The sequence below is a fragment of the Theropithecus gelada genome, chromosome 13, assembly GCF_003255815.1.
Source record: "Theropithecus gelada isolate Dixy chromosome 13, Tgel_1.0, whole genome shotgun sequence".
NCBI classification, from domain to species: Eukaryota; Metazoa; Chordata; class Mammalia; order Primates; family Cercopithecidae; genus Theropithecus; species Theropithecus gelada.
In genome coordinates this window covers 52,980,854-53,005,866 of record NC_037681.1, presented here as the reverse complement: position 1 = coordinate 53,005,866, position 25,013 = coordinate 52,980,854, and the positions used below count along the sequence as shown (strand labels likewise).

Sequence of the window (25,013 nt, the reverse complement as noted above, 5' to 3'; positions counted from 1 at the left end):
CCCAGCTATTTGGGAGGCTGAGGCACGAGAATCACTTGAACCGGGGAGGTGGAGGGTGCAGTGAGCCAAGACTCGGCCACTGTATTCCAGCATGGGCAACAGAGCAAAGCCTTGTCTCAAAAAAAAAAAGAAAAAAAAAAAGAAATGGCATTCTCCTTATATATACACATTAGTACAAGGGCAAAATTTCTATTTGCAAGACAAATTTAGAAACCATCTTCAATAAAAACGTTTTATGAGAAATACTTCAGAAACATATTTGGAGAGTTTGCTAGTAGAATGGTAACTAATGAAAATAAAGAACAGGCCAGGAGCGGTGGCTCACGCTTGTAATCCCAGCACTTTGGGAGGCCAAGGCAGGTGGATCACCTGAGGTCAGGAGTTGGAGATCAGCCTGGCCAACATGGTGAAACCCTGTCTCTACTAAAACTACAAAAATATTAGCCAGGCATGGTGGCACCTGCCTGTAATCCCAGCTACTCGGGAGGCTGAGGCAGGAGAATCGCTTGAACTTGGGAGGTGGAAGTTGCAGTGAGCCAAGATCATGCCATTGCACCTGGGCGATGAGAACGAAACAGGACGGGACAGGAGGAAAGGAAAGCAGAGGAGAGGGAGAGGAGAGGGAGAGGAGAGGGAGAGGAGAGGGAGAGGAGAGGGAGAGGAGAGGAATAGGAGAGGAAGAGGAGAGGAAAAGGAAAGGAAAGGAAAAAAGTTCTCAAAAATTTAGTCAGATGTCGTTTAGAATACAGATGGTTTTATACTTCATCTGTACTATCTACTACCATTTTTTTTTTTCTGAGACTCTGTCACCTAGGCTGGAGTGCAGTGATGTGAATACAGCTTACTGCAGCCTCAAACTCGTGGGGTCAGGCAAACCTCCTGCCTAGCCTACTAAGTATCTAAGACTACAGGTGCCACCATGCCCAGCTAAATTTTTTAACTTTTTGCAGAGATGGGGTCTTTCTATATTGTCCAGACTTATTAATGATCTTTGGGATTAACCCTAAAACCTAGAGATTCATATACTAGATACATATAAAAGCAAATATAATACCTAACAAACTATATTATAAAATGTCTTTTTTTTTTTTTGAGATGGAGTCTTGCTCTACTGTCTCCCAGGCTGTAGTGCAGTGGTGCAATCTCAGCTCACTGCAACTTCCGCCTCCCAGGTTCAACCTCACCCCCCAAGTAACTGAGATTACAGGCACCTGCCACCAAGCCTGGCTAATTTTTCTTTTTCTTTAAGTAGAAACGGGTTTTCGCCATATTGGCCAGGCTGGTCTCAAACTCCTCACCTCAAGTGACCCACCTGCCTTGACCTCCCAAAGTGCTGAGATTACAGGCATGAGCCACCGTGCCCAGGCTATATTGTAAAATGTCTTTAACAAAGTATTTCACTAATTTTATTGAACATACCTCTTTAAAACATGGTGAAGGGTTTCTGATTTGTTCTAGCATTGCCCACTTAACTGTTGCTTGTCGAATGTTTCCATCATATTCTCGAGAACTCTGTGTGCCACTGGGAGTGCCTCTAGATCGTTCGTATCCCGGTTCATTAAAATAAGGCTCAGCTACTAATATAAGGGACTGGACAGACACCAACACCTAAAGAATAAAGGAAAAGAACAGCTATGATGGGACATTTTTACTATGGGTTAACTGATATCCTGCTCTATCCACAAAGACTCTTCTTTAATATGTGTTTCCACAAATTTCTATCACAATAAAATCAATGTTTATGATTATAACCTGAAATATTTCATTATAAAAGCAAAATAAAATTAGGCACGATACAGCCATAAGTAACACTTATACATCTGTTTTTACTCTTGAATTCTTGAATAATAATAGATATGAAAAACCTATAAAAAATTTTTGTTTGTAAACAACTCATACCAACATTCTGCTCCAACTATTCTTAAGGAGCATAAAGCCAGCCATGCACTTTTTTTTTTTTTTTTTTTTTAAATAAGACTGAGTTTCACTCTTGTCACCCAGGCTGGAGTGTAATGGCATGACCTTGGCTCCCTACAACCTCCGCCTCCTAGATCAAGCGATTCTCCTGTCTCAGCCTCCCGAGTAGCTGGGATTACAGGTGCCTGCCACCACACCCGACTAATTTTTGTATTTTTAGTAGAGACGGGGTTTCATCATGTTGGCCAGGCTGGTTTTGAACTCCTGACTTCAGGGGATCTGCTTGCCTCGGCCTCCCAAAGTGCTGGGATTATAGCCGTCAGCCACCGTGTCCAGCCTAGCCATGCACTCTTTAACAATACTCACTTAGAAAAAAAATGCCTGAGACCATTTTAAATTTTTATTCCAAGGAAAATTAACTGCTACAGTATCACAAAAACCTTATTAGAAATTCTCATTTTATTTTATTTCTTTGAGATGGAGTCTTGCTCTGTTGCCCAGGCTGCAGTGCAATGGTACAATCTTGGTTCATTGCATCCTCTGTCTCCTGGGTTCAAGCAATTCTCCTTCCTCAGCCTCTCAAGTAGCTGGGACTACAGGCGTGCATTGTCACCAAGCCCGGCTAATTTTTTTTTAAATTTTTAGTAGAGATGGGGTTTTGCCATGTTGGCCAGGCTGATCTCAAACTTCTGACCTCAGGTGATCCGCCCACCTTGGCCTCCCAAAGTGCTGGGATTACAGGCGTGAGCCATGGCACCCAGCCAGAAATTCTGATTGATGAGATGGTCCTATGGTTCTAAGACCACTTCCAACCCACCACTTATTTACCAGAAGGCTTGTTTCTCCAGATGTAACATATATTAAGAGAGGTGATTTCTAGCTAATATAGTATTTCTAGTTAACAGATCTACACAAGTCAATAAAGTAACATCTTTGAAGGCAGGAAAACATCAGATATTATCTACCCAATTCATAAATGAAAAAGAACAGCAATTACACTTTGGTTAGGCACAATGATTAAACAGTCCCATAGATATTCATCTTACAAGTCAAAGTTAAAGAGAACTTTAAAAATGAGTACTCAAAAGTAACATATTTGACCCAAAATAGAAAGGGTTAAATGTGACCTGAAGTGACCATACTGATGCCAAGGTCAACTATGGGAAAAACTTTAATTCATATTATTTCTGAGACAAATATCTCATATTTTTAATTTTTATTTATTTATTTATTTTTTTGAGACAGTGTCTTGCTTTGTTGCTCAGGTTGGAGTGCAGTGGTGCGATCTCAGCTCACTGCAACCTCTGCCTCCTGGGTTCAAGTGATTCTCCTGCCTCAGCCTCCCGAGTAGCTGGGGTTACAGGTGCCTGTGACCCCATCCCACTAATTTTTGTATTTTTAGTAGAGATGGGTTTCTCCATATTGGCCAGTCTGTTCCTGAACTCCAGGCCTCAAGTGATCTGCCTGCCTCCCAAAGTGCTGAAATTACAGGCATGAGTCACCTCGCCCAGCCAGAGATCTCACATTTACTGACACTTCTGAGATAACTTCCCAAGGCATAGTTGTTAGTTACTGTCCTCTTCCCTCTTAAATAATTGTCCTCTTCTGTTAACATAAGTAGGGTATAATTGCATTTTTGTACAAAAGCACAGAAAGAAATTAAATATCCATTACAAATTTATAAAAAAGGACTCTTATTTATTTAACCTCATCTCCTTTGATACACAGTATGGTTTTATAGATCTCAGGCAGTTAGAGTAATCTAAAAATTACTTTAGATTCACAGCCTATTTTGTTTAAAACAGCAAAGTAAAGCCCACTAAAGGAAGCATAAAATGTTTTGCAGATGCTGGGGCCTATTTGACAGCGAAAGGTGGGAGAAGGGAAAAGATCAGAAAAAAATAACTACCGGCTGGGCACGTTGGCTAACGCCTGTAATCCTAACACTTTGGGAGGCTGAGGCAGACAGATCACTTGAGATCAGGGGCTCGAGGTCAGCCTGGTCAGCATGGTGAAACCCTGTCACTACTAAAACTACAAAAATTAGCCAGGTGTGGTGGTGCGTGTCTGTGATCTCAGCTACTCAGGAGGCTAAGGTGGAAGGATAGCTTGAACCTGAGACGCAGAGGTTGTAGGGAGCCAAGATGGTGCCCAGCCTGGGCCACAGAGTGGGACCGTGTCTCAAAAAAAAAAAAAAAAAAAGAAAAGAAAAAGAAAAAAGAAAAAAGGAAAAACAAAACAAAACTACTGTGTACTAAGCTTAGTACCTGGGTGACAAAATAATCCCTATAGCAAACCCTTGTGACGTGAGTTTACCTATGTAACAAACCTGCAGTGGAACCCCTGAACCTAAAACAAAAGTTAAACAAAAAAGAATGAGGGTTTTGTGTACCAGAAAAAAGGAACAAGAAATTACATCTGAGAAATAAATGTGGCTATAATTTATTGTCTGCTAAGAGAGAAAAATGTAAAGTTTATATTTGATAACAGGAACAACAAAAGATTCATTATCAGAGACCAATACTTCCTGCAATTAAATTCAAAAAACACTTTATGACATGGGTTATCTTACCACTGGGTGGCCCAGCAGACATTACCTTTTTGGAAGAGCATAAATGCCACTTTTTTTCAATAGTGAACTTAGCTATTTAATAGCGATAATACACACTTTAGGAAATTTCTGGACCCCTGGATTGTCTGAACTGGACAGTCATTTTAATGCACACTACATTTTACTAGAGGCAGGAAATAAGCAGAGAAACAGTAAACCCTTGGGATGAAGGATTTCCTCTTTTAAAAAAATCTGATTTTCAGTATTATAAAATAAAACTTTAGGCTTGAGAAACAGTGTAAAATATTTGAAGTCATAGGGATCACAGTATAGTTATCTGTACATTTAGAACCTGTATTTTCATCATCTGTAAAATGGGCATCAGATCTACTTGTGTTACAGGATGAATGAAAGAATTAAATAAACTTTAAACTACAGAACAAAAATCAATTCTGCACTAAAAATAATTTCTATAAGTATATTAGAGGCATGCAAAAAAGCAGCCAGCATGAATTGTCTGATCAACAGAACTTCACTTAAAAAGCTATTTGGATCAAACCAAAAAATAGTATTTATTTTACTTTTACCAGGCTAAAGTGTTTTCTTAGAATCTGAGTCGAAAATCAATTGGTAATTAACATAAAAACATATATTATATATTATATATATACATATATTTACATTGATGTAATAATCATCAGTATTTATTTTCAATCCATAATGTAGGCTCACTGATTTGAGTCAATTTGTTGATATTTTCAGAGTAAAGACTTTTATTGACAGGCCAAATTTACTGTCTCTCTCCTTTTTATTGATTGCTTTTTATTTTTTAGATAGAGTCTCCCTGTCACCCAGGCTAGAGTGGAGTGCCATGATCTCGGCTCAATGCAACCTCCTCCTCCCAGGTTCCAGCGATTCTCCTGCCTCGGTCTCCTACTTGCTGGGATTATAAGCACACAACACCTCGTCTGGCTAATTGTACTTTGTATTTTTAGTAGAGATGGGGGTCTCACCATGTTGGTCAAGCTGGTCTCGAACTCCTGACCTCAAATGATCCACCCATCTCAGCCTCCCAAAGTGCTGTGCCAACACATCTGACCCCCTCTCCTTTTTTAGTTTCACGTTAGCATCTGCACAACCATAAGAGGCTCTCATAATCTGTTCAGGAACAGAAATCAAGAAACACAGAAAACAGTGGGCACTGCGCCTGGCCTGGTATTTTTTTGAAGGGAGTTTTGGCTAAACTCTATTTTTGTTTTATGCCCCAACTTGAGATTTTAGATTACACAAAAGATGAGACTCCACTATGCTAATTTCTCACCTATAAGCTATTAAATATGTATTTCCTAGTAATCTATCTTTTTTTGGGTTTACTATATTCTTGGTCACTAAAATTTTTTAAAATACTACACAGTTCTTTATTTCTTAAGTGAAAATGTCAGAGAAATTTTGTTTACTTGCAAAAAGCTTGAGGTCTGAGGATTCCACTTCTCTTCTGGTCTTCCATGCCACGTGTTTAAGATGCTTAAACAAACCTGACAAAGGAAAAAAGCGTCAACAGAACTGAAAAAAGAGTGCTTAACAGAAATGCTGCAGAGTATATAAAACTTGAGATATTTTTGTAGGATGCCTGACGAGGTGTAGCCTTTTATCTTGTTTCCAGATGCGTATTCATTACGAGTATTCTGGTTAAATATTGAAAAGTTATATGCTGTAGTTTAGTATTTTGTCTTTGTAATTTACAGAAGTTATTGGAGAAAATAAACTTGTTTCATTTAAAAAATAAAAAGAGAGAGAAAAAAGAGTGCTTAAAAACAAACTGTCCTAATGAGAAGTAAAAACATAATGCTATCATGTCAAAATATCTCAGTTTTATATGTCTCCAGACAAAACCCTAAGGGTTGGTCTGTTAAAACAAATTGGCATCTTCAGATGTGATTCAAATTTGTGTGGCATTGTAACTTTTTCATAATGCAAAATGGACCAGCACCTATTATGTCAACACAAATAACATTTTAATGAAAACTAAATTATTTTAAAAGGAAAATATTTTTAATTAGCACATAGTTGTACCTATTTATGGGGTACAGTGTGATATTTCAATATGTGTATACAATGTGTAATGATCAAAATAGGGTAATTATTGTATCCATCACCTCAAACCTCTCAGTGTTGGTAACATTCAACATCTTCTCTTCCAGCTGTTTGACAAAATAAAATTTTTATTTACTATAGTCACCCTACTGTGCTATACAACAGCAGAACCTATTCCTCCTATCTAGCTGTAATTCTGTATCCATTAACCAACCTCTCCCTATTCCCTCCTCTGTACCTTTCCCTCCCAGCCTTTAGTACCACTATTCTACTCTCCATGTTGATTGAGATAAATTTTTTTAGCTTCTACATGAGTGAGAACATGCAGTATTTATCCTTCAATGCTTGATGTATTTCACTTAACATAATGTCCCACCAGGGACTATGTTGCTATGAAAGGAAGGATCTCGTCCTTTTCATGGCTGAATAGTATTCCACTGTGTATAAATAACCATGTTTTATTTATCCATTCACCTGTTGATGGCCGCTAAGTTGATTCTATATCTTGGCTATTCTATACAGTGCTGCAATAAACAGCAGTGCAAATATCTCTTCAAGATTATGATTTTCTTTCCCTTGGATGTATTTTCAATAGTGGGACTGATAGATCATATGCTAGTTCTATTTTTACTAAAATAACTATTTTTACTAAAATAACTATTTTTAGTAAAGAAAAGTGGTACTATTCCATATTTTTGTATATTTCTTTCTAAATTCTGAAAATGCAAAACAGCTTAACAGAAGAGACCTTGATTTAATTATCTGCCTCTACATTCAACTAGTTGCAATATACTCCTTTGATTGAAGTATATGGATCAAATCTAGCCTCACACAAACAGACCCCCTAAAAGAGTATTCAGGCTTCCCAGGGTTCCTCAAAATATACTTAAAGATAACGTTAGATACTTACTCACTTAGCAGGGAGAGAACTGGGGACACTTAATCTGACCTGTAACTACTCTTGTAATAAAAATAAAACTGGGCCATATCACGTGTTCTTCTGGCATATACTCTATCAACATAAAATATACTCATCAGATTTTGTAAATTTTTAACAATTTCATATAATGGCCAACAGATTTGGATAACAGGTGGATAGGTGGTTCTTTTTTTTTTTTTTAAGACAGAGTTTTGCTCCTGTAGCCCAGGCTGGAGTACAATGGCGCAATCTGGGCTCAGTAAACCTCCGCCTCCCGGGTTCAAGCACTTCTCCTCCCTCAGCCTTCTGAGTAGCTGAGATTACAGGCATGCGCCACCACGCCCAGCTAATTTTCTATTTTTAGTAGAGACGAGGTTTCTCCATGTTGGTCAGGCTGGTCTCAAACTCCTGACCTCAGGTGATCCACCCGCCTCAGCCTCCCAAAATGCTGGGATTACAGGCATGAGCTACCAAGCCCAGCATAGGTGGTTCTTGTAAATGCAGAAAGGTCTGTCTCCTTACTACTCTTTCAATGCTCTGTGAAAGCAAGAACGCAAAATACGTTAATTCATTCAACAGGTAGTTGATTAATAATTTAAAAAGAGTTGTATCTGTAAAGTCTTGTGTATTATTCAAAGTGCTGTCATACATATACCATTTGACCTTTAGTGCAAGCTTGTGCAACCCGCAGGCCACATGCAGCCCAAAACAAAATTGTTAAGTTTTAAAAAATATTATGAGATTTTTTGGCTTTTTTTTTTTTTTTTTTTTTTTTTGAGACGGAGTCTCGCGCTGTGTCACCCAGGCTGGAGTGCAGTGGTGCGATCTCGGCTCACTGCAAGCTCCGCCTCCCAGGTTCACGCCATTCTCCTGCCTCAGCCTCCGAGTAGCTGGGACTACAGGCGCCCGCCACCACGCCCGGCTAGTTTTTTGTATTTTTAGTAGAGACGGGGTTTCACCATGTTAGCCAGGATGGTCTCGATCTCCTGACCTCGTGATCCGCCCGTCTCGGCCTCCCAAAGTGCTGGGATTACAGGCTTGAGCCACCGCGCCCGGCCTGGCTATTTTTTTTTTAAGCTCATTAGCTATATTGTTTGTGTTAGAGAATTTTCGTGTGGCCCAAGACAATTATTCTTCTTCCAAAGCGGCCCAGGGAAGCCAAAACATTGGACAGCCCTGCTTTAGAGCATTCTTGGGACTAACAATGGCAGATATGTATCCTCCTACCTAACTGTAGATATAGGACCTAAGGTTAAATGCTAACAGTGTGTAAACTTGAAAAATAAGTCCACAATTGTGTGTACCATGGAACACATAGGTAAGTATGATGGTAAAAGACTATTAATTTAAGACTCCCAAGCCCTGACCCTCTTCTCTATGCAATGAAGCCTTGAGAATTATTTTCTTAAATACATCTTAATATTTTACACTTACACTCTATTCAAGTTACAGTGTCTCAAGTAAAGTCAACGTTGCTATTTCTTCTTCCCTACTCACTTATAGAAAACCTGTTGTTTGTTCTTTCAAAGAAAGTTCTGCCTCTGGTCAAATCTTTTGCAACAAACCCAAAAAACTAATTCTAGTTTTATGATTTGAGCTAATGATAATTTGCAACCACATATCTGAGGCAGGCTGTATCTTTTGAAATTCTTCTCTTCTAGATTTTAAAACACTGAACACTCGGCACAGAATTTACCACTGAAATTCTATCAAAGTATCCAAAATACCTCTGAAAAAAGAGATTACTCTTCTAAATCTAATTTTAAAAGGTTTATGGTAATATGAGATGATTTTTATTATATCTTTTGGTCAGCTTTTTTGTAAATGGGAATGCATCTTCCTACTTTTAATACAAGAAAATGTAAAAACACTTGAATATAAGGTACACCTTAAAATAAGTTCATAATAGTGTGTATCATAGAACTTTACGTTAAGTCCCTGAGTAACTTCTTAAGACTGTAAGGGCTTCTTAACACTTAACTGTTTCTGCTCTTTTCAGTTTCTTCTCTTCTATTCCTTAAGCTAATCTGGATGTAGGGAAGAGAAGTACAAAGAAACCCATGCCCTCTTAGAAAGCAGATAACTGAAACAAAATTTTTCTTCAAATTACAAAGAACCTTTGTATACAATCATTGGCATTTGAAACAAAAGACTGCAATTAAATTACCTTGCCGTCATTATAAAGGTTTGGATTGAATCGCACGCTATGACCACCAGTTGTCTCTAGATTCACAAGAGGGGGTGAACTGGGATAATCTTGAGGAAAATACACATCAAACTCAAAGCAGCCATTTGCGTAAGGGGTGTCCGCCGGACCAGTTATTAGAACCTGGATATATATAAACATACAAAGCCTATGTTAATATTCCTAAACATTGATATTTAGAAAAATACAATCCAACATAAGAACAACCTTCATTTTTGGAGATGGAGTCCCACGCTGTCACCTAGGCTGGAGGGCAGTGGCATGATCTCAGCTCACTGCAACCTCCGCCTCCTGAGTTCAAGCAATTCTCCTGCCTCAGCCTCCTGAATAGCTGGGATCACAGGCACCTGCCAACATGTCCGGTTAATTTTTGTATTTTTAGTAGAGATAGGCTTCCCCCTGTTGTCCAGGCTAGTCTCAAACTCCTAGCCTCAAGTGATCCGCTTGCCTCAGCCTCCCTAAGCGCTGGGATTACAGGCTTGAGCCACTGTGCCCGGCCGAAATAAGAACAGTTTTCTTTTTTTTGTTGAGACAGTCTCACTCTGTGGCCCAGGCTGGAGTCCAACAGTGTGATCTCGGCTCATTACAACCTCCACCTCCCGGGTTCAAGCAATTCTCCTGCCTTAGCCTCCTGAGTAGCTGGGATTACAGGCACACACTACCATGCCCAGCTAATTTTTGTATTTTCAGTAGAGATGAGGTTTCACCATATCAGCCAGGCTGTTCTCAAACTCCTGACCTCAACTGATCTGCCCACCTTGGCCTCCCAAAATGCCAGGATTACAGGCATGAGCCAGCATACCCTTTTTCTTTTCTCTCTTTTTTTGAGATGGAGTCTCACTCTGCCGCCCAGGCTGGAGTGCAGTGGCGAGATCTCAGCTCACTGCAACCTCCGCCTCCCAGGTTCAAGTGATTCCCCAGACTCAGCCTGCCAACTACTGGGATTACAGGTGCCTGCCACCACACCCGGCTAATTTTTATATTTTTAGTAGAGACAGGGTTTCACCATGTTAGCCAGGCTGGTCTGGAACTCCTGACCTCAAGAGATCTGCCTACCTCGGCCTCCCAAAGTGCTGGGATTACAGGCATGAGCCTATCCAAAAAATCAAAAGGAGCAAGCAAACAAATAAAACTTTCTACAAGTCAATGGGCCAATAGTTTTAGCTGTGTATCTATGGAAGACAGAATGCCTAACCCATGAATTAAATCATAAATATAAAGAAAAAGAAAATTTTCTTTTTCAGGTTAAATGTTAAACATTTTCTTGATGCAGTAGACTCTTGGAATTTAAGGCCAGATTATCATGTGTTAAACATAAAAGTAGCGATTATATATTATTGTATTACCCGTAATTCACAGATCTTAGGAATTTAAAAAAACACAAATTTCCTAGAAAAGAAAGAAAATGATTAAGTTTTGAAGAGTGACACTATAAAACAGAAGAGAAGTATCTTGGACGACAAAACGGAAATCCTGTAACACTTTTTAACTGATCAGCATTAAATCCTTTGATACTGGGACCAGCTTCATACAATCTTTGCTCAAGGATGATGGCTCTTTTGATATCTTCTAAATTTTTATTTTCAACAGCAGTGTGATCCACACACTCTGAACTAACATTAGAAAAGGGCTCTTTATGGAGGCTGCAGTGAGCTGTGATCACATCACTGTACTACATACAGCGCGGGCAACAGTGAGACCCTGTTACCAAAACAAAAGGAGTGGGGTCGGGGGGCTCCTTTCACTGCAGTCTAAAATGGTCACCAAAATTTCTAGTGTTTTGTATAATTTATTTGTATAATATTTCTAATTTTGTATAAACATTTGCGTAATCAGATGAGCCAAGGAGATAAGGGAGAATGCTTCGTTATCATTATTTTTTACCTTCATGATGTCAAGTCGCTCCTCATCACAGCGTACAAACACACTAGAGGATGAAGACAGAGGCAGTGAGGTTGAAAGTGTCACAGCTTCCTGGGCAAGGCGGCGAGCTCGGGCAGCACTGTTCGCATCATTAGCATTTTTCACCTGAGACATGTAGTGGTAATTGACTTTAAATCCCAATTTCCCATCTTCATCTTCAGAAACCATTTCAAATGTATCTAAAAGGAGAAGAAAAAATAAAACCTAGAACTGGAAAAAACTGTTCCAGTTCCATAATGACAAAAATCACAAATAATCACTAGTCCTTCTCTCACCCAACTGGAGAGAACTTCCAACCATGGAAGAATAGCAGAAGTGTAAATGTTTACATAACACCTATATATTAGCACTGCCAGATGGATTAGCACTGCCAGATGGATGGACTGTTGTCTTTCACATGCTACAGGGATACATTTTAAGTTTTATAAAAAACAATCTACCAGATGCAAGAAATGGGCCCATTACTATGCTCAGTGGAAAATTTTTACATCATGTAGAGGACAGGGTCTATTAACTCAAAGATTTTTTTTAAATGATTCAATCAAAGACAATGGCTACTTGATAAAACATGCACAGCCTGTTTTAATCAATAATTTCTCTTCTGTTAATTCGTCCTATAGAATCCTGGATATGCACAAATATTTACAGGTAATGATAGCCACTGAGATGTTGCATATGATATTTAAAAACTGGAAACAACCTAAAGTTCCACTTACTGGTTAAACAAATGGCAGCCAATCATATTATGGAATATTAGGCAGTTAGTAAGTATCAAGTTGTAAAAGAATGATACTACAAAATATTTGATACATATGGTTGAAAATGCAGTTTCTTAAAAAAGCATCAACTGAAAACTTGTATGTTTTCAGACATATTTTGAAAGCCAACGGGGAGCCAACTTGATTATGTTTAAAGTCACATACTTGGAGAGTTTATGATTTTATGTAGTATGAGAGAACTCTTCTAGCTAGCTAACATTAATGAAGGGCTCTGGACATATGATTCTAAATTTCTGACAGGTAGTAACTTTAAACCAGAATCTCTCACACGTAAGGATCCATAAACACATTCATGGTCATGAAATGAAACTTTCCGGATTGAAAGAACTCGTTAAAGAATTTGTAGACATGAAATGTGACTAAACGCTTTCAAGTACAAGAACAATGCCACACATTTTTAAAAGCCATTAGCTGACATATTTTTGATGACCTAGGAAGCGGAATGAAATCTAAAGCCCAATAAAATATTTATGTCCAACAGAAACACACATACACAAACACATGTCTGCAAATTCTTTTCTGACCCTCTTCCCCTCCCCTTGAGCATTGGCTGGACTTAATGAGTGATGGTGTACACTTTTCTGAATTCCTGACCCATGTAAAGAGTGAGATAATAAAGGTCAGATTTTTTTTTTTTTTTTTTTTTTTTTTTTGAGACGGAGTCTTGCTCTGTCACCCAGACTGGAATGTCTCGGCTCACTGCAACCTCCACCTCCCGGATTCAAATGATTCTCCTGCCTCAGCTTCCTGAGTAGCTGGGATTACAGGCACCTGCCACCACACCCAGCTAATTTTTGTATTTTTAATAGAGATGGGGTTTCATCACGTTGGCCATGCTGATCTCAAACTCCTGACCTCGTGATCCGCCCACCTTGGCCTCCTGAAGTGCAGGAGTAGAGGCGTGAGCCACCATGCCCGGCCAGGTCAGTTTTTTAAAGCAAATAAGTTATAGTGGTAATTTATGTGACAATATATAATACAGAACTATTTGATAAAACAACAAACAAGCCAAAAAAACCTTGGTAATTGTTAAATACATATAAACTAAATAAAGTATTTGGTCTTAGTACTTTAATACACAAAGGAATTTTCAATAAAAAAATTCAATAAAATATTTATTATTTAAAAACCAAGTTAATATTATTACTTAGAGTGAAGTTAACAGATTAGATTGCCAAGCTGAGTCAGGAAAAAGGCTCTAAAATCATTAGACACTGACCAAAACTCTAAGAAAAGTATAAATCACTTTCATATATATTATCTCTTGTGCTCTTTATGGCAAACCTGAAAGGTAAGCAGAGCAAAAGCTAAATGATTTATAATGAGGTTTCAAAGACAATAGGACAAAAATCTGTTTTCTGAATCCTAATTTAGCTTTTAAAAAAATATAGTCCAAGATTTTTGGGTTGTTTCTCAAGGATGAAAAAGCAGCATAGACAGTAATAGTTAATAATGGTCATCAAAATTTGGTATGTAAGTGTTTTCTCATAAATCAGTACCATATAAAGGGTACTGATATGATCTTTTTGCCAGTTCTTACTTGTCAAGAGTTTTGGAATGGGAAAAGCTAGAACTGAACTACGTGGAACTACATTTTCTAAAAGTGAATTGCAAGGCAATCTAAAATGGCAAGAGTAACAGACTTAGTTCAAAATTCTGGGTCTTGGCTTCCTTCAGGCCAGGATGTACAGAAATGAAGAAGTAAATAAGGAAAAACATTTTCTGCCTGTTTTGTAGACACTTGGCTTTGATTTCATTTTTTCTAGGCTCTTACAGTCCTATTGAAGTCACAGTTTATAACTAAAAATATAGACATAAATTCAAGGGGCAAAGATGATAAAAAATGTTGACATGTATGAAGTAAAATTCATGTTACAAGCAATTTTTAAAATCTTTAATTTGCTAAAACACATTTCAATAGCACTGTTAAAAAATGGAAAGTGAGATCTTAAGCAAATCAAAAACTTCATCTTACCAAACTGTAATTTCTTCATAACAGCCACATATTTTTCTTCAAGTGACTTTAATACTGACAAAGGTTTGGGTTTCATAGCCGCCTTCTTGGAGTATTCACCTAGTTTTTTTTCTGTTATTTAATATTTCAAGATAAATAACATAAGTATACATTTAAAAAAATAAAACTAAAAACAATTCACCTCTAGAGTTCGAATTTTGAATTCCAAAAAACTGTCAACTTCTTCCCAATTATCTTATTACAACCACTCTGAGAATAACAAATTTCTATTTCATAAACATAATAAAGTAAACAACATAATCATCTCAAGAAGTGAAACAATTGATAATTCAGATCACTTTCTTCAGCTAACATAGGAAAATCTCTCTCTCTCTCTCTCTCTCTCTCTATCTCCCAGGCTTGGAGTACAGTGGTGCAATCACAGCTAACTGCAACCTCAACTTCCCAGGCTAAGGTAATTCTCCCACTTCAGCCTTCCAGGTAGCCGGGACTACAGGCACATGCCACTATGCCCAGCTAATTTTTCATGTATTTCGTAGACACAGGGTTTCACCATGTTGCCCAAGCTGATCCTAAACTCCTGAGCTCAGGTTATCTACCCACTTAGTCCTCCCAAAGTGCTGGGATTAAAGGTGTGAGTCACTATGCTGGCCAAAAATATCAATTTAAGCTAAATTCTCATACACAGTCTTAATGTACTATTTTCTATCTAATACAAAGGCATTTTTCAATTTCATGAATTTCAGTGGGAAGAAATATTTATGATGTATGTTCTCAGCCTACTAAACTTAGCAATCATATATAGCAGAAATATTTTAAAATTAGACTATACATGACTGAAATCAGATAAAGAACAAAACCTAACAGAGAACAAAATTTTTAGGTAAATGAACTTGCTTTAAAATCATTAACATAAAGCAAAAAGAGAAAGGCAGTTTTCAGTAAGTGAATGAAACATCTTTAAATCAAATGAAAAGTGGCATAATAGGAAAAGTTTTGTACCTTGATTTGCTTGCCGCAAACTGGTGGTGGCTGCATAAACTATCTCAGCAGTCTTTTGGATGTCTGGTACCAAAAGAGTAAGTCCTTCTGGTTCTTGATCAGATGCATCTGGTTTTACTCCTGTTTTAACATTTTCCCTTTTAGATCTGAATTTTTTTTAATATGGAAAGAAATGCAAGGAAAAATAAGATTTTACGACTAAAACACCTTCATAAATCAATAATAGTGGCAAAATATAGAAATGAGAGTGTGCATTTGTCACACACATGATCTGTATTAACTTGCTTTTGAAGCCATTGGTTAATAAAGTTATGGGTAGGTTTTTCCTTCTAACATAAAATCAGATAAGAGACAGACATTATACAAATGTCATCCTGTATAAGACCCAGATACCTGATGTCCTTAGAGACACACTTTTAAAAACACATCTAATTATAAATATTGAGAGAGAGAAATCACTTATATACTTAAAATATTTGAGAATTAAAGGACCACAAGCAGTTTTTAAATTTTAATACTATTTGTATTTCACTCAGAATTAAATTTCTAAGGAAAAAAAAACATATTTTAGAGTAAAATGTAGGTTCATTACTGCGTGTCTTAATACAATGTGTTTCTATACACTGCATCTTTTAATGAAATACTAAGTTTTAGGGCATATTCATTTTAAAGACATTATTCTGTCATTTCCTGTCAGGATCTAAAATGTACCCAATTTCATTTCAAATTGTTATCACAATAGGATGTATTACAGCAAAGTTTAAGAATATAGGACATTAAATTTTTATTCAAATTTTCTAGATAAATGTACTAGTAGTTTAATACAAGAGTCACCGAACACAACTAAACATTATTTCCTTTTCTCTATTCCAACTCTCAGCACGTTATTCACATAATAAACATCTTTACACTACTGCTTAGAACTTTAAAAATCTACATCTTTATAATTCCTTAAATAGATCATTTGAAACAAACTAAAATCATATATAAGTGTTAAAAATATTTATGCTGAGGTATGATCTAAACTACACATCGCTTATTTTTTTAGTTGTATACCTACCTAAAAAGGGACTTGGTCATTATATTAAAATACGATCTCACAAAGTGGTCATGGAGCCTTAGAAAACTATAAAAAGGATAACAGACAGTAGAAGAATCCTTAACAAATAGGCTGGGCACGGTGGCTCACGCCTGTAATCCCAACACTTTGGGAGGCCGAGGCGGGCGGATCACCTGAGGCTGGGAGTTCAAGACCACCCTGAACAACATGGAGAAACCCCATCTCTACCAAAAACGCAAAATTAGCTGGGCATGGTGGTGCATGCCTGTAATCCCAGCTACTCAGGAGGCTGAGGCAGGAGAATCACTTGAACCCGGGAGGCGGAGGTTGCAGTGAGCCGAGAGATCGTGCCATTGCATTCCAGCCTGGGCAATCAAGAGTGAAACCCCATCTCAAAAAAAAAAAAAAAAAAAAAAAAAACAAAGAAGAAGATTCCTTAACAAATAATACTATGTCATCTACATACAAATGAACCTTTCCTTGTCACAAAAACAAAAATCTGCTCAGAAGCAATTCAATCCTTAAGGTAGATAAATAGTAAACTAAGAAGCCACTCAAGTGGGTAGGAAGAATAAATGAAAATAGTATCATGCATGTGTTTTGAATTTAGTTCCTATAACGTGTAAACAAAAACTAGTTTCTACAGAGATGTTTAACTAGAAGGTAAAAACTTAATGTCACTTGACTTAACTGAAGGGTAGAATATGTCACTGAATGACTGCCTTTTCTCCTGTGGTCTCTTCTTATCTTCCCTGAGCTATAAGAAGTTAGAGAACACATAGCCACTTTCCTTTACCACTCAGGAAATGACTTGGCAGATGTTACACTGTACACCATTTCAGTCATCAACTGTCGTCTGTGTACATGTATCTGAATACACGTTTTTGTACATATAAGGAGAGTATAGTGTATGTCTGAAGACTGAAATACCAGAGGATTTTACTGCTACAGTCAACTACTATACTGTGTCTTTTATAGCTATGAAATTAAGGTGAGACTGTAGTTTAACAGTGAGTCACTTCTTAATAAAGATATGATTCTGGCAGAGTAACTCAGATTACCAACTTCTGCATTTGTCAATAGCTATTAACAATCAGTGTCAAACACTGAGAATGAAGAGAAGTGCATAAGCTGCTTGACAGTACCCATTTTGAATTTACAAGGACTCTTCCTCCCCAGTTGTAAATGATTCTCTATTATCAGGTCTTGAAAAAATTATTAAGTAACAGGGCCACTGAATAAGAAAACAACAGTAAGTTGTTTCAGAAAGCAGTTATGATTATAGCCATAATAAAATATCATTTCCTAAGTCTATAATCAATGAGTTAATCCACTGTACTCTCAATAAAGATTTCACTTAAAGAAACATATCTTGCAGAGAAGGAAGATATGAAAGTGAAGCTCTTTTTCCAGAAAGGTTATTTTCTCCTTGAAGAAACAAGAATCTCTAGCATGGAGCGTGAACTGCATTAATCCAATTTAGGTCTTTATTGTATTTACCACCCTAGCGTGCAGATTACCTTTGGAGCTACTGATTCTAAATCTCAAGCTCTATTCATGCCAATTTCCTAACTCTACTTTTAAAAAGAAGATTAGTAGGAGATTATTAAAATAGTGCACAAGGTTAGGATGATAAAATATTATTTTTTTACCATAATTAAGAAAAGTAAAAGAAAAATAATTGTGCAAGAATCCTCAGAAGTTTAAAAAAATTATTTACACCAAATGTGTGAAAGAAATGATATATATTTCATATTGAAGACAATGGTTGAATCATAAAGCAGATATATATTAGACCTTTGCACCAGGTTCTAATGAGAAATTTTTACTTGAATAGTCTCTTTGACAAAAACACACCAAAAATAAAGAAAATCTCTAAATGGTGAGAATACTTTGAATATATGAAGAACACACACTACCTGCCTATCAATGATTCTAACTAGTCATTGTCTGACATTAAACTATAGCCAGTAGTCTCTTTTCTATAAAAGTTGCAGGTTACTGTCAACCCATATGTAGGCCCAGCTCATGAAAAAAGGCCATACCTTAGCTCACATCCTGAAGTCTGTGTGAAAAGCTATTTGAGTTCAAGGCACCTAGCTGGAAGTAGGTCTTTGAGACTGACAATGGATCCAACATGGTAAAAGCAATCAGCGACGGCCGCTACCATGGTATCCGCTGCTTTGTGCATACGTTGAATCTGGTTGTGATCACTGCCCTGAAGAAATACGAGGAAGCAACTGAAGTTTCTACTATTGCACAGAATTATCTGCAAACATTTTCCACTATGCTGTGAATTCCAACTAAATAGCTAATTAGTTAAGAAAACTTTGGCTCTGTGACACATATCTGAAGTAGGATGTGAGCAAAATGGGCAAATCTTTCTCCTGAAAACAAAACAAAAAAGCAAACCCATACCTCAACATTCAATTATATTGAACTGCCTCTACCAGTATCTACTGCCCAAATAAAGTTGAATATTAGTAAGACTAAAAACACCATGCCAGAATTTTCTTTTATAATCCATAAACCAAAAACAGCTTAATACAGCTATTTCCTTGATAAAACAAGACCCCTTTAGCCCTCTGCACTCCTAAATCTAAGCTAAATGTACTGCAAAGTTGCAATAAACATTTTAAAAAGGAGAGCCATTTGAAGACGTTATCTGGAGACTACATGCTGAAATGTAGATTCAGAACTATTAAGAATTAGCACTGCAGAAGAAGATTCTAAAACTGTAAGAGAATGAAACTTCTACATTTACCAAAAAGCATGGATCACACTGTACTCCTCAGTTCTAAAGCTCTTTGACAGTAATTATAGCTTAGATTAGAGGTAAACTGAAAGACTAAATAAAAATATTACTGTAGGAAATTGCTTCTAATATCTCCAGGATGCACGAAAATAATTCTTGAAATGCACCAGTAAATGGACAAAGATCTCCATACAATAAATGTTTTCTGCGATTAATTTAAAGCTTAGTTTTTAACTCTATGATCCCCTTTTGTTTTTACTTAATCTCTAAGTGGAAGTACTAGTTTAATTTTTAATGATTTAAATGAATGTTGCAAGACAAATCTTCCTTGTCTTGGTAGCATACGTGAGAATGAAAGAAGGGAATACTTAAAATAGTTGTAAGAAGCCTTTAAAAATAAAACCTTGATTTCTATATTAGACACAAATATACTAATTTTTAGGCCAAATAAAACACCACCAGACATACAGAAGGTACTGCATGCTACTGTTAAATAGAGTTGCCAGAAATAATATGCTTCAGCAGTTTACCAAGGGACAACCCAACTGAGCCAAAGAAGAGAGATTAAAATAAATATTTGCCTATCTGTGTGAAAAAAGACTGACGAACAACTGAACTTGTTTACCACCATCAAAAACAGAAACGTTTAAAGAAATATATGGGTATAACAAATGCTACCTGTCTAAGAAATCAGGACGTTTTCATTTTTAGGTATGAGAAGCAGATGTAAAAGAGGAGAACCAAGGGAGTGTTTTTCAACAGAAATCACAAGTAGGAGGGCTGGAACTGGAATTGAATTTTTTTAACTAAAGTACTAGAAGATCCAGCTTATGGGGGTTAAAATAAGAGAGTCTGGTCGAAAATATGCCTGGAAAGATGTAAATCAAGTGATCTCCCATTGCTGAGGTATATAAAAAGGAAGTGGGGTACTTCTACAAGTGACTTCAGTTATTTAAAAGTATGATGAACAACTTTCCATTAGGAAGAAACTTTGAGATAGGTAAGAAAAACAGCTATAAAAGATGCTTGCTTCAATGCTGTTCAAAGAGAAGTTAAATATCCAGAACACTTTATACTGAACACAGAGTCATTTGTGTCATGCCCTGATAGCAAATAAGACTTTTTGATTCACAGTAAGTTTCTCTCAAATTTTTGGTGAAACCATCAAACACCAACTATACTAAATATGATTTTTGCTTATTGGAGTACAGCAGAAAAAGTCTGCACAGAAGATCAGATATAAAAAAACTGCCTTCATTCCTGCTTGAAGGAAGCTATGAAGTATCACATTTATTCAAAAGTAAAACTACTGTGGCTATATTTTAATTTCGTCTTAAGATAATACCAGCTGGAATGACCAGCAGGAGATGAATTTCACCAGAACTAACATGTAAAAGCTAAAGGGTCCCATCTTCAAAGTGACTATTTTGTGGGTAACAGAATTTTCACAATAGAAAATAATATTTAAATTTAAGTAAAAACAACATGTATATACAGATTAAAGGTATTATGTTATCCATGCCAGAAATCCCTTTACTAGTGGAGGTAACTGAGAGTTACTTCCAAATTCTTTTTTAACAGTCTAAAATAAAATGTTGAACAATACTCATAAACGGGGAGTGTTTTTGCTTACTCTTTAAATATTAAATATTGCTGCATAAACCCTTTAATCATCTCTTCTTGACAAAGGAGCTAAAGATACTAGAAATATTGGGTACATTAAACCACAATAAAATGCAGGAAATGAAAAATAATACTGTGTTCGTGTGTGGGAGCAGGGGGCTTCTAACGGCAATGCCATTTTATCACCGACACATTCCTCTATTCTATGAAAGTGGATACCAAATCTCTTGAAAAGACAGTAGAAAAGTACATCCATCAATAATTAAGAAAATTTCAGAAAAATCTTATTTATTTATTTACTGAGATGGAATTTCACTCTTATTGTCCAGACTGGAGTGCAATGGCGGATCTCGGCTCACTGCAACCTCTGCCTCCCGGGTTCTAGCAATTCTCCCACCTCAGCCTCCCGAGTAGCTGGGATTACAGGCACCTACCATCATGCCTAGCTAGATTTTTGTATTTTTAGTAGAGACGGGGTTTCACCATGTTGGCCAGGCTAGTCTTGAATTCCTGACCTCATGTGATCCACCTGCCTCGGCCTCCCAAAGTGCTGGGATTACAGGTGTGAGCCACCACACCCAGCCTTATTAATTCTTCAATTAGTACAGCAAGAAAAACATCAGACATGGATAAAGCTGACCTACTCTTCATATAAGTGATTATAAAGTTGCTTATACTAGAGAGACAACCAAACACAATGAGACTCAGTTTACTTTGGTAATATAGTAATTAGGCACAACTAGAATACTATGGATACTTAGTGAAATATGCTATCTTTTAATATGCTATCATAGGATATTACAAATTATTCAGGAGAGTGAAAACACATGAGTAAAAGGAAAACAGTAGAAAAATTCTGTAAAATCCATATTATTCTATGTAGTTTTTAAATTATCAAAAACACTATTTTCTTCTCTTTTTATTTTTCTGAGATAGAGTCTCACTCTGTCGCCCAGGATGGAGTGCAGTGGCACCATCTCAGCTCACTGCAATGTTCACCTCCCAGGTTCAAGCGATTCTCATGCCTCAGCCTCCCGAGTAGCTGGGATTACAGGTGCACACCACCACGCCTGGCTAATTTTTGTATTATTAGTAGAGACAGGGTTTTGCCTTGTTGCCCTGGCTGGTCTCAAGTGATCCACCTGCCTCGGCCTGCCAAAGCACTGGGATTACAAGCATGAACCACCACGTCTAGCCCAAAAGCAGATTTTTTTCAACTCAAAATATTTTACTCCATTGCCATCATTTAAAAATAATTTTTTTTTTCTTTTGAGACAGAGTCTCACTCTGTCCCCCAGGCTGGAGTGCAGTGGTGCAATCTCGGCTCACTTTAACCTCCACCTCCCAGGTTCAAACGATTCTCCTGCCTCAGCCTCCCGAGTAGCTGGGACGACAGGTGCGCGCCATCATTCCCAGCTAATTTTTGTATTTTTAGTAGAGACAGGGTTTCACCGTGTTGGCTAGGATGGTCTTGATCTCTTGACCTCATGATCTGTGAGCCATGGCCTCCCAAAGTGCTGGGATTACAGGCGTCAGCCGCAATGCCCGGCCCCTTAAAAATAATTTTAAAATATCGCAAATATTAGAACCAACCCAGAAGCTCCACGTTCTGATATTTAATTAATCATTTATGCATAAACCTAATTATTATTTGGGAGTTAAGTTTAATTTAGCAGATAAATGTATTTGATTGAGACATGAGGATATATGAGTTCTTATCATAGCTATGTCACTAACCATGAGATAACTGAGAACAAATAAGTCTGTATGAACTTCGTTTTGCTGATTTATAAAAAGGTGGAATTTGAACTACCCAAACTCTAAAATCCATAGATAATATGAACAAGTTACTATTGTAATGTGCCCAGAAAGACTTGATATGAAGTAAATTTTACTTAGCAACAGACTTCAAATTCAGTAATTAAGACTGGCTGAGATTTTGGCTGGGTGTAGTGGCTCACACTTATAATCCCAGGACTTCAGGAGGCTGAGGCAGGTGGATTGCTTGAGCTTAGGAGTTCGAGACCAGCCTGGGCAGCAAGGGGAAACCCCATCTCTACTATAAACACAAAAATGTGCCGGGAGTGGTGGCGATGCCTGTAATCCCAGCTATTTGGGTCAAGGTGGGAGGATCGCTTGGGCCTGGGAGGTGGAGGTTGCAGTGTGCTGAGATAGCGCCATGCAGCCTGGGTGACAGAGTTTAACCCTGTCTCAAAAAAAAAAAAAAAAAAAGACTGCTTGAGATTTTGTCTGAGATAATACAGTGAAAACTGTCGTGAAACATAAAGCTCATATGATACAATTTGATACAGAATAAAGTGATCATTTTATACTAATATGTGATGCTTCTGAGGTAGAAACACTGAGTCAATTTATAATTAAAAAAAAATTTTTTTTAATCACTTAAGTAACAGAGTAAGTTGTATTCTGGCATTTAATCAGTGTTTTCCAACAACCAATTAAGGCTTAAGTTTAGCCATTAAACAAGCGTGAATCCTAATAATCAATGAACTATTTGGGTAGTGGGTAGTAGTGGTACATAAAAATAGACGTAGCTAGACTATGGGTCAATCAACTTATCTTTCTTCATCAATACTCTTTTCCATGATGAACATCAACAGTATCAGGAGGCTTAGAAGCTAAATCTCAGCTTTATTACCTATTACTAAGTTTGTAATGTAACATTCTAAGTAACAGATTCATTTTCTGTCAAATAAGAATAGTACATACTTTCTTGCCTACTATATAGAGCAGAAAAATCAATATACACCTAAGCAATTCAGAAACTATAAATCCTACATAAAAGTTAGGGCTGTATTATTAACTCCTCATATTTTTATATAACTATATACAACTATGTATTTATTACAACATATGCTCCATTTAGGGCAAATTGGCTTATTTTCAAGAAATAAGAAGAGAAAAAAATGAAAGCATAGAGACCAGAAAAGAAATACTGTACTAATTGGCCAGGCACAGTGGCTCACGCCTGTAATCCCAGCACTCTGGGAGGCCGAGGTGGGTGGATCACCTGAGGTCAGGAGTTCGAGATCAGCCTGGCCAACAAGGCAAAATCCCATCTCTACTAAATGTACAAAAATTAGCCGGGTGTGGTGGCAGGCGGCTGTAGTCCCAGCTACTCAGGAGGCTGAGGCAGAAGAATCGCTTGAACCTGGGAGGTGAAGGCTGCAGTGCACCAAGATCACGCCACTGCAATCTAGACTGGGTGACAGAGTGAGACTTTGTCTCGAAACAAAACAAAAACAAATACTGTACTAATCAAAATTTAATTGGTAAAACAAAAGGAATGCATGAAATAATTTTGTTTTGTATCTGCCTAAGTCGTCAATCAGAACATTTCTAAAATTTATTTTCACCAAATTTTGAGCCCTCACAATTGGTATGCAATGAGGCTTGGAGCATATGCATCAATAAACATCTTTTCACAGGTTGTCTTTGGCCCATGTGCAACATTGCTTGCACCTGGTATGTATCCTTTGTTACTTTTCAAGTCTCTTTTTCTGTCTTGGTCCTTAGGAAACTATTTCCTTCCACTCTTTATAGGCCTAAACCTAAAAAATATTACATACAAAAATGACTAAATTATAAAGCTAAAGAAGTAAGCCAGAATCTAAGGCTTTGGGGATAGAATTAATGATAATCTGGTACATTTTTTTCTCTGCCAGAAATAAAAGGGTTTCAATCACAAAGCGATTGAATATTGCCAGCCTACAGGCATTAAAAAAAATAAAACGTTTATGGTAATAGGAATTTTCAAACACTAGCCCAGGGAATGGATCTCACCTAGAGTGCAAGTCCTTGATGGGTGACTACTAAGTTTTTTTCTTCTGCCTAATATGACAGTAGGCAAGTAGAGGAAATAAAGTTCTTAAACAATTCCTCTGAAATAAAATAAAGAACTACTTAACGTTATCCGGGCAAAAAAATTAAATAGAACCAACATTTAGAGTTTAATCAACCATTTTCATTCAAACTATTATTAAAAATAATTCTAATTGAACAAGAAAAACATACAATGCCAGCATCCTGATATGCTCCACTTTTTATTGTTTAGGTTTTATAAAACTTTTTTTTTTTTTTTTTTTTGAGACAAGAGTCTCATTCTGCAGCCCAGGCTGGAGTGCAATGGCACTATCTCAGCTCACTACAACCTCCGCCTCCCAGGTTGAAATGATTCTCCTGCTTCAG

General features: G+C 37.2%; 1 protein-coding gene across 3 annotated transcripts in view; it reads right to left on the bottom strand.

Annotated features, from left to right (window-relative positions):
- Positions 1-25,013, bottom strand: part of BIRC6 (baculoviral IAP repeat containing 6) — a 256,735-nt gene that overhangs the window by 10,249 nt on the left and 221,473 nt on the right. For all 3 annotated transcript variants that reach the window (XM_025353535.1, XM_025353532.1, XM_025353533.1), the window contains exons 67-72: positions 15,367-15,512; positions 14,365-14,475; positions 11,572-11,789; positions 9,649-9,810; positions 5,926-6,003; positions 1,420-1,608 (exon numbers count right to left, since the gene is read on the bottom strand). In XM_025353535.1, the coding sequence (XP_025209320.1) occupies positions 1,420-1,608; positions 5,926-6,003; positions 9,649-9,810; positions 11,572-11,789; positions 14,365-14,475; positions 15,367-15,512 (904 nt within the window). The remainder of the gene's footprint in view (positions 1-1,419; positions 1,609-5,925; positions 6,004-9,648; positions 9,811-11,571; positions 11,790-14,364; positions 14,476-15,366; positions 15,513-25,013) is intronic.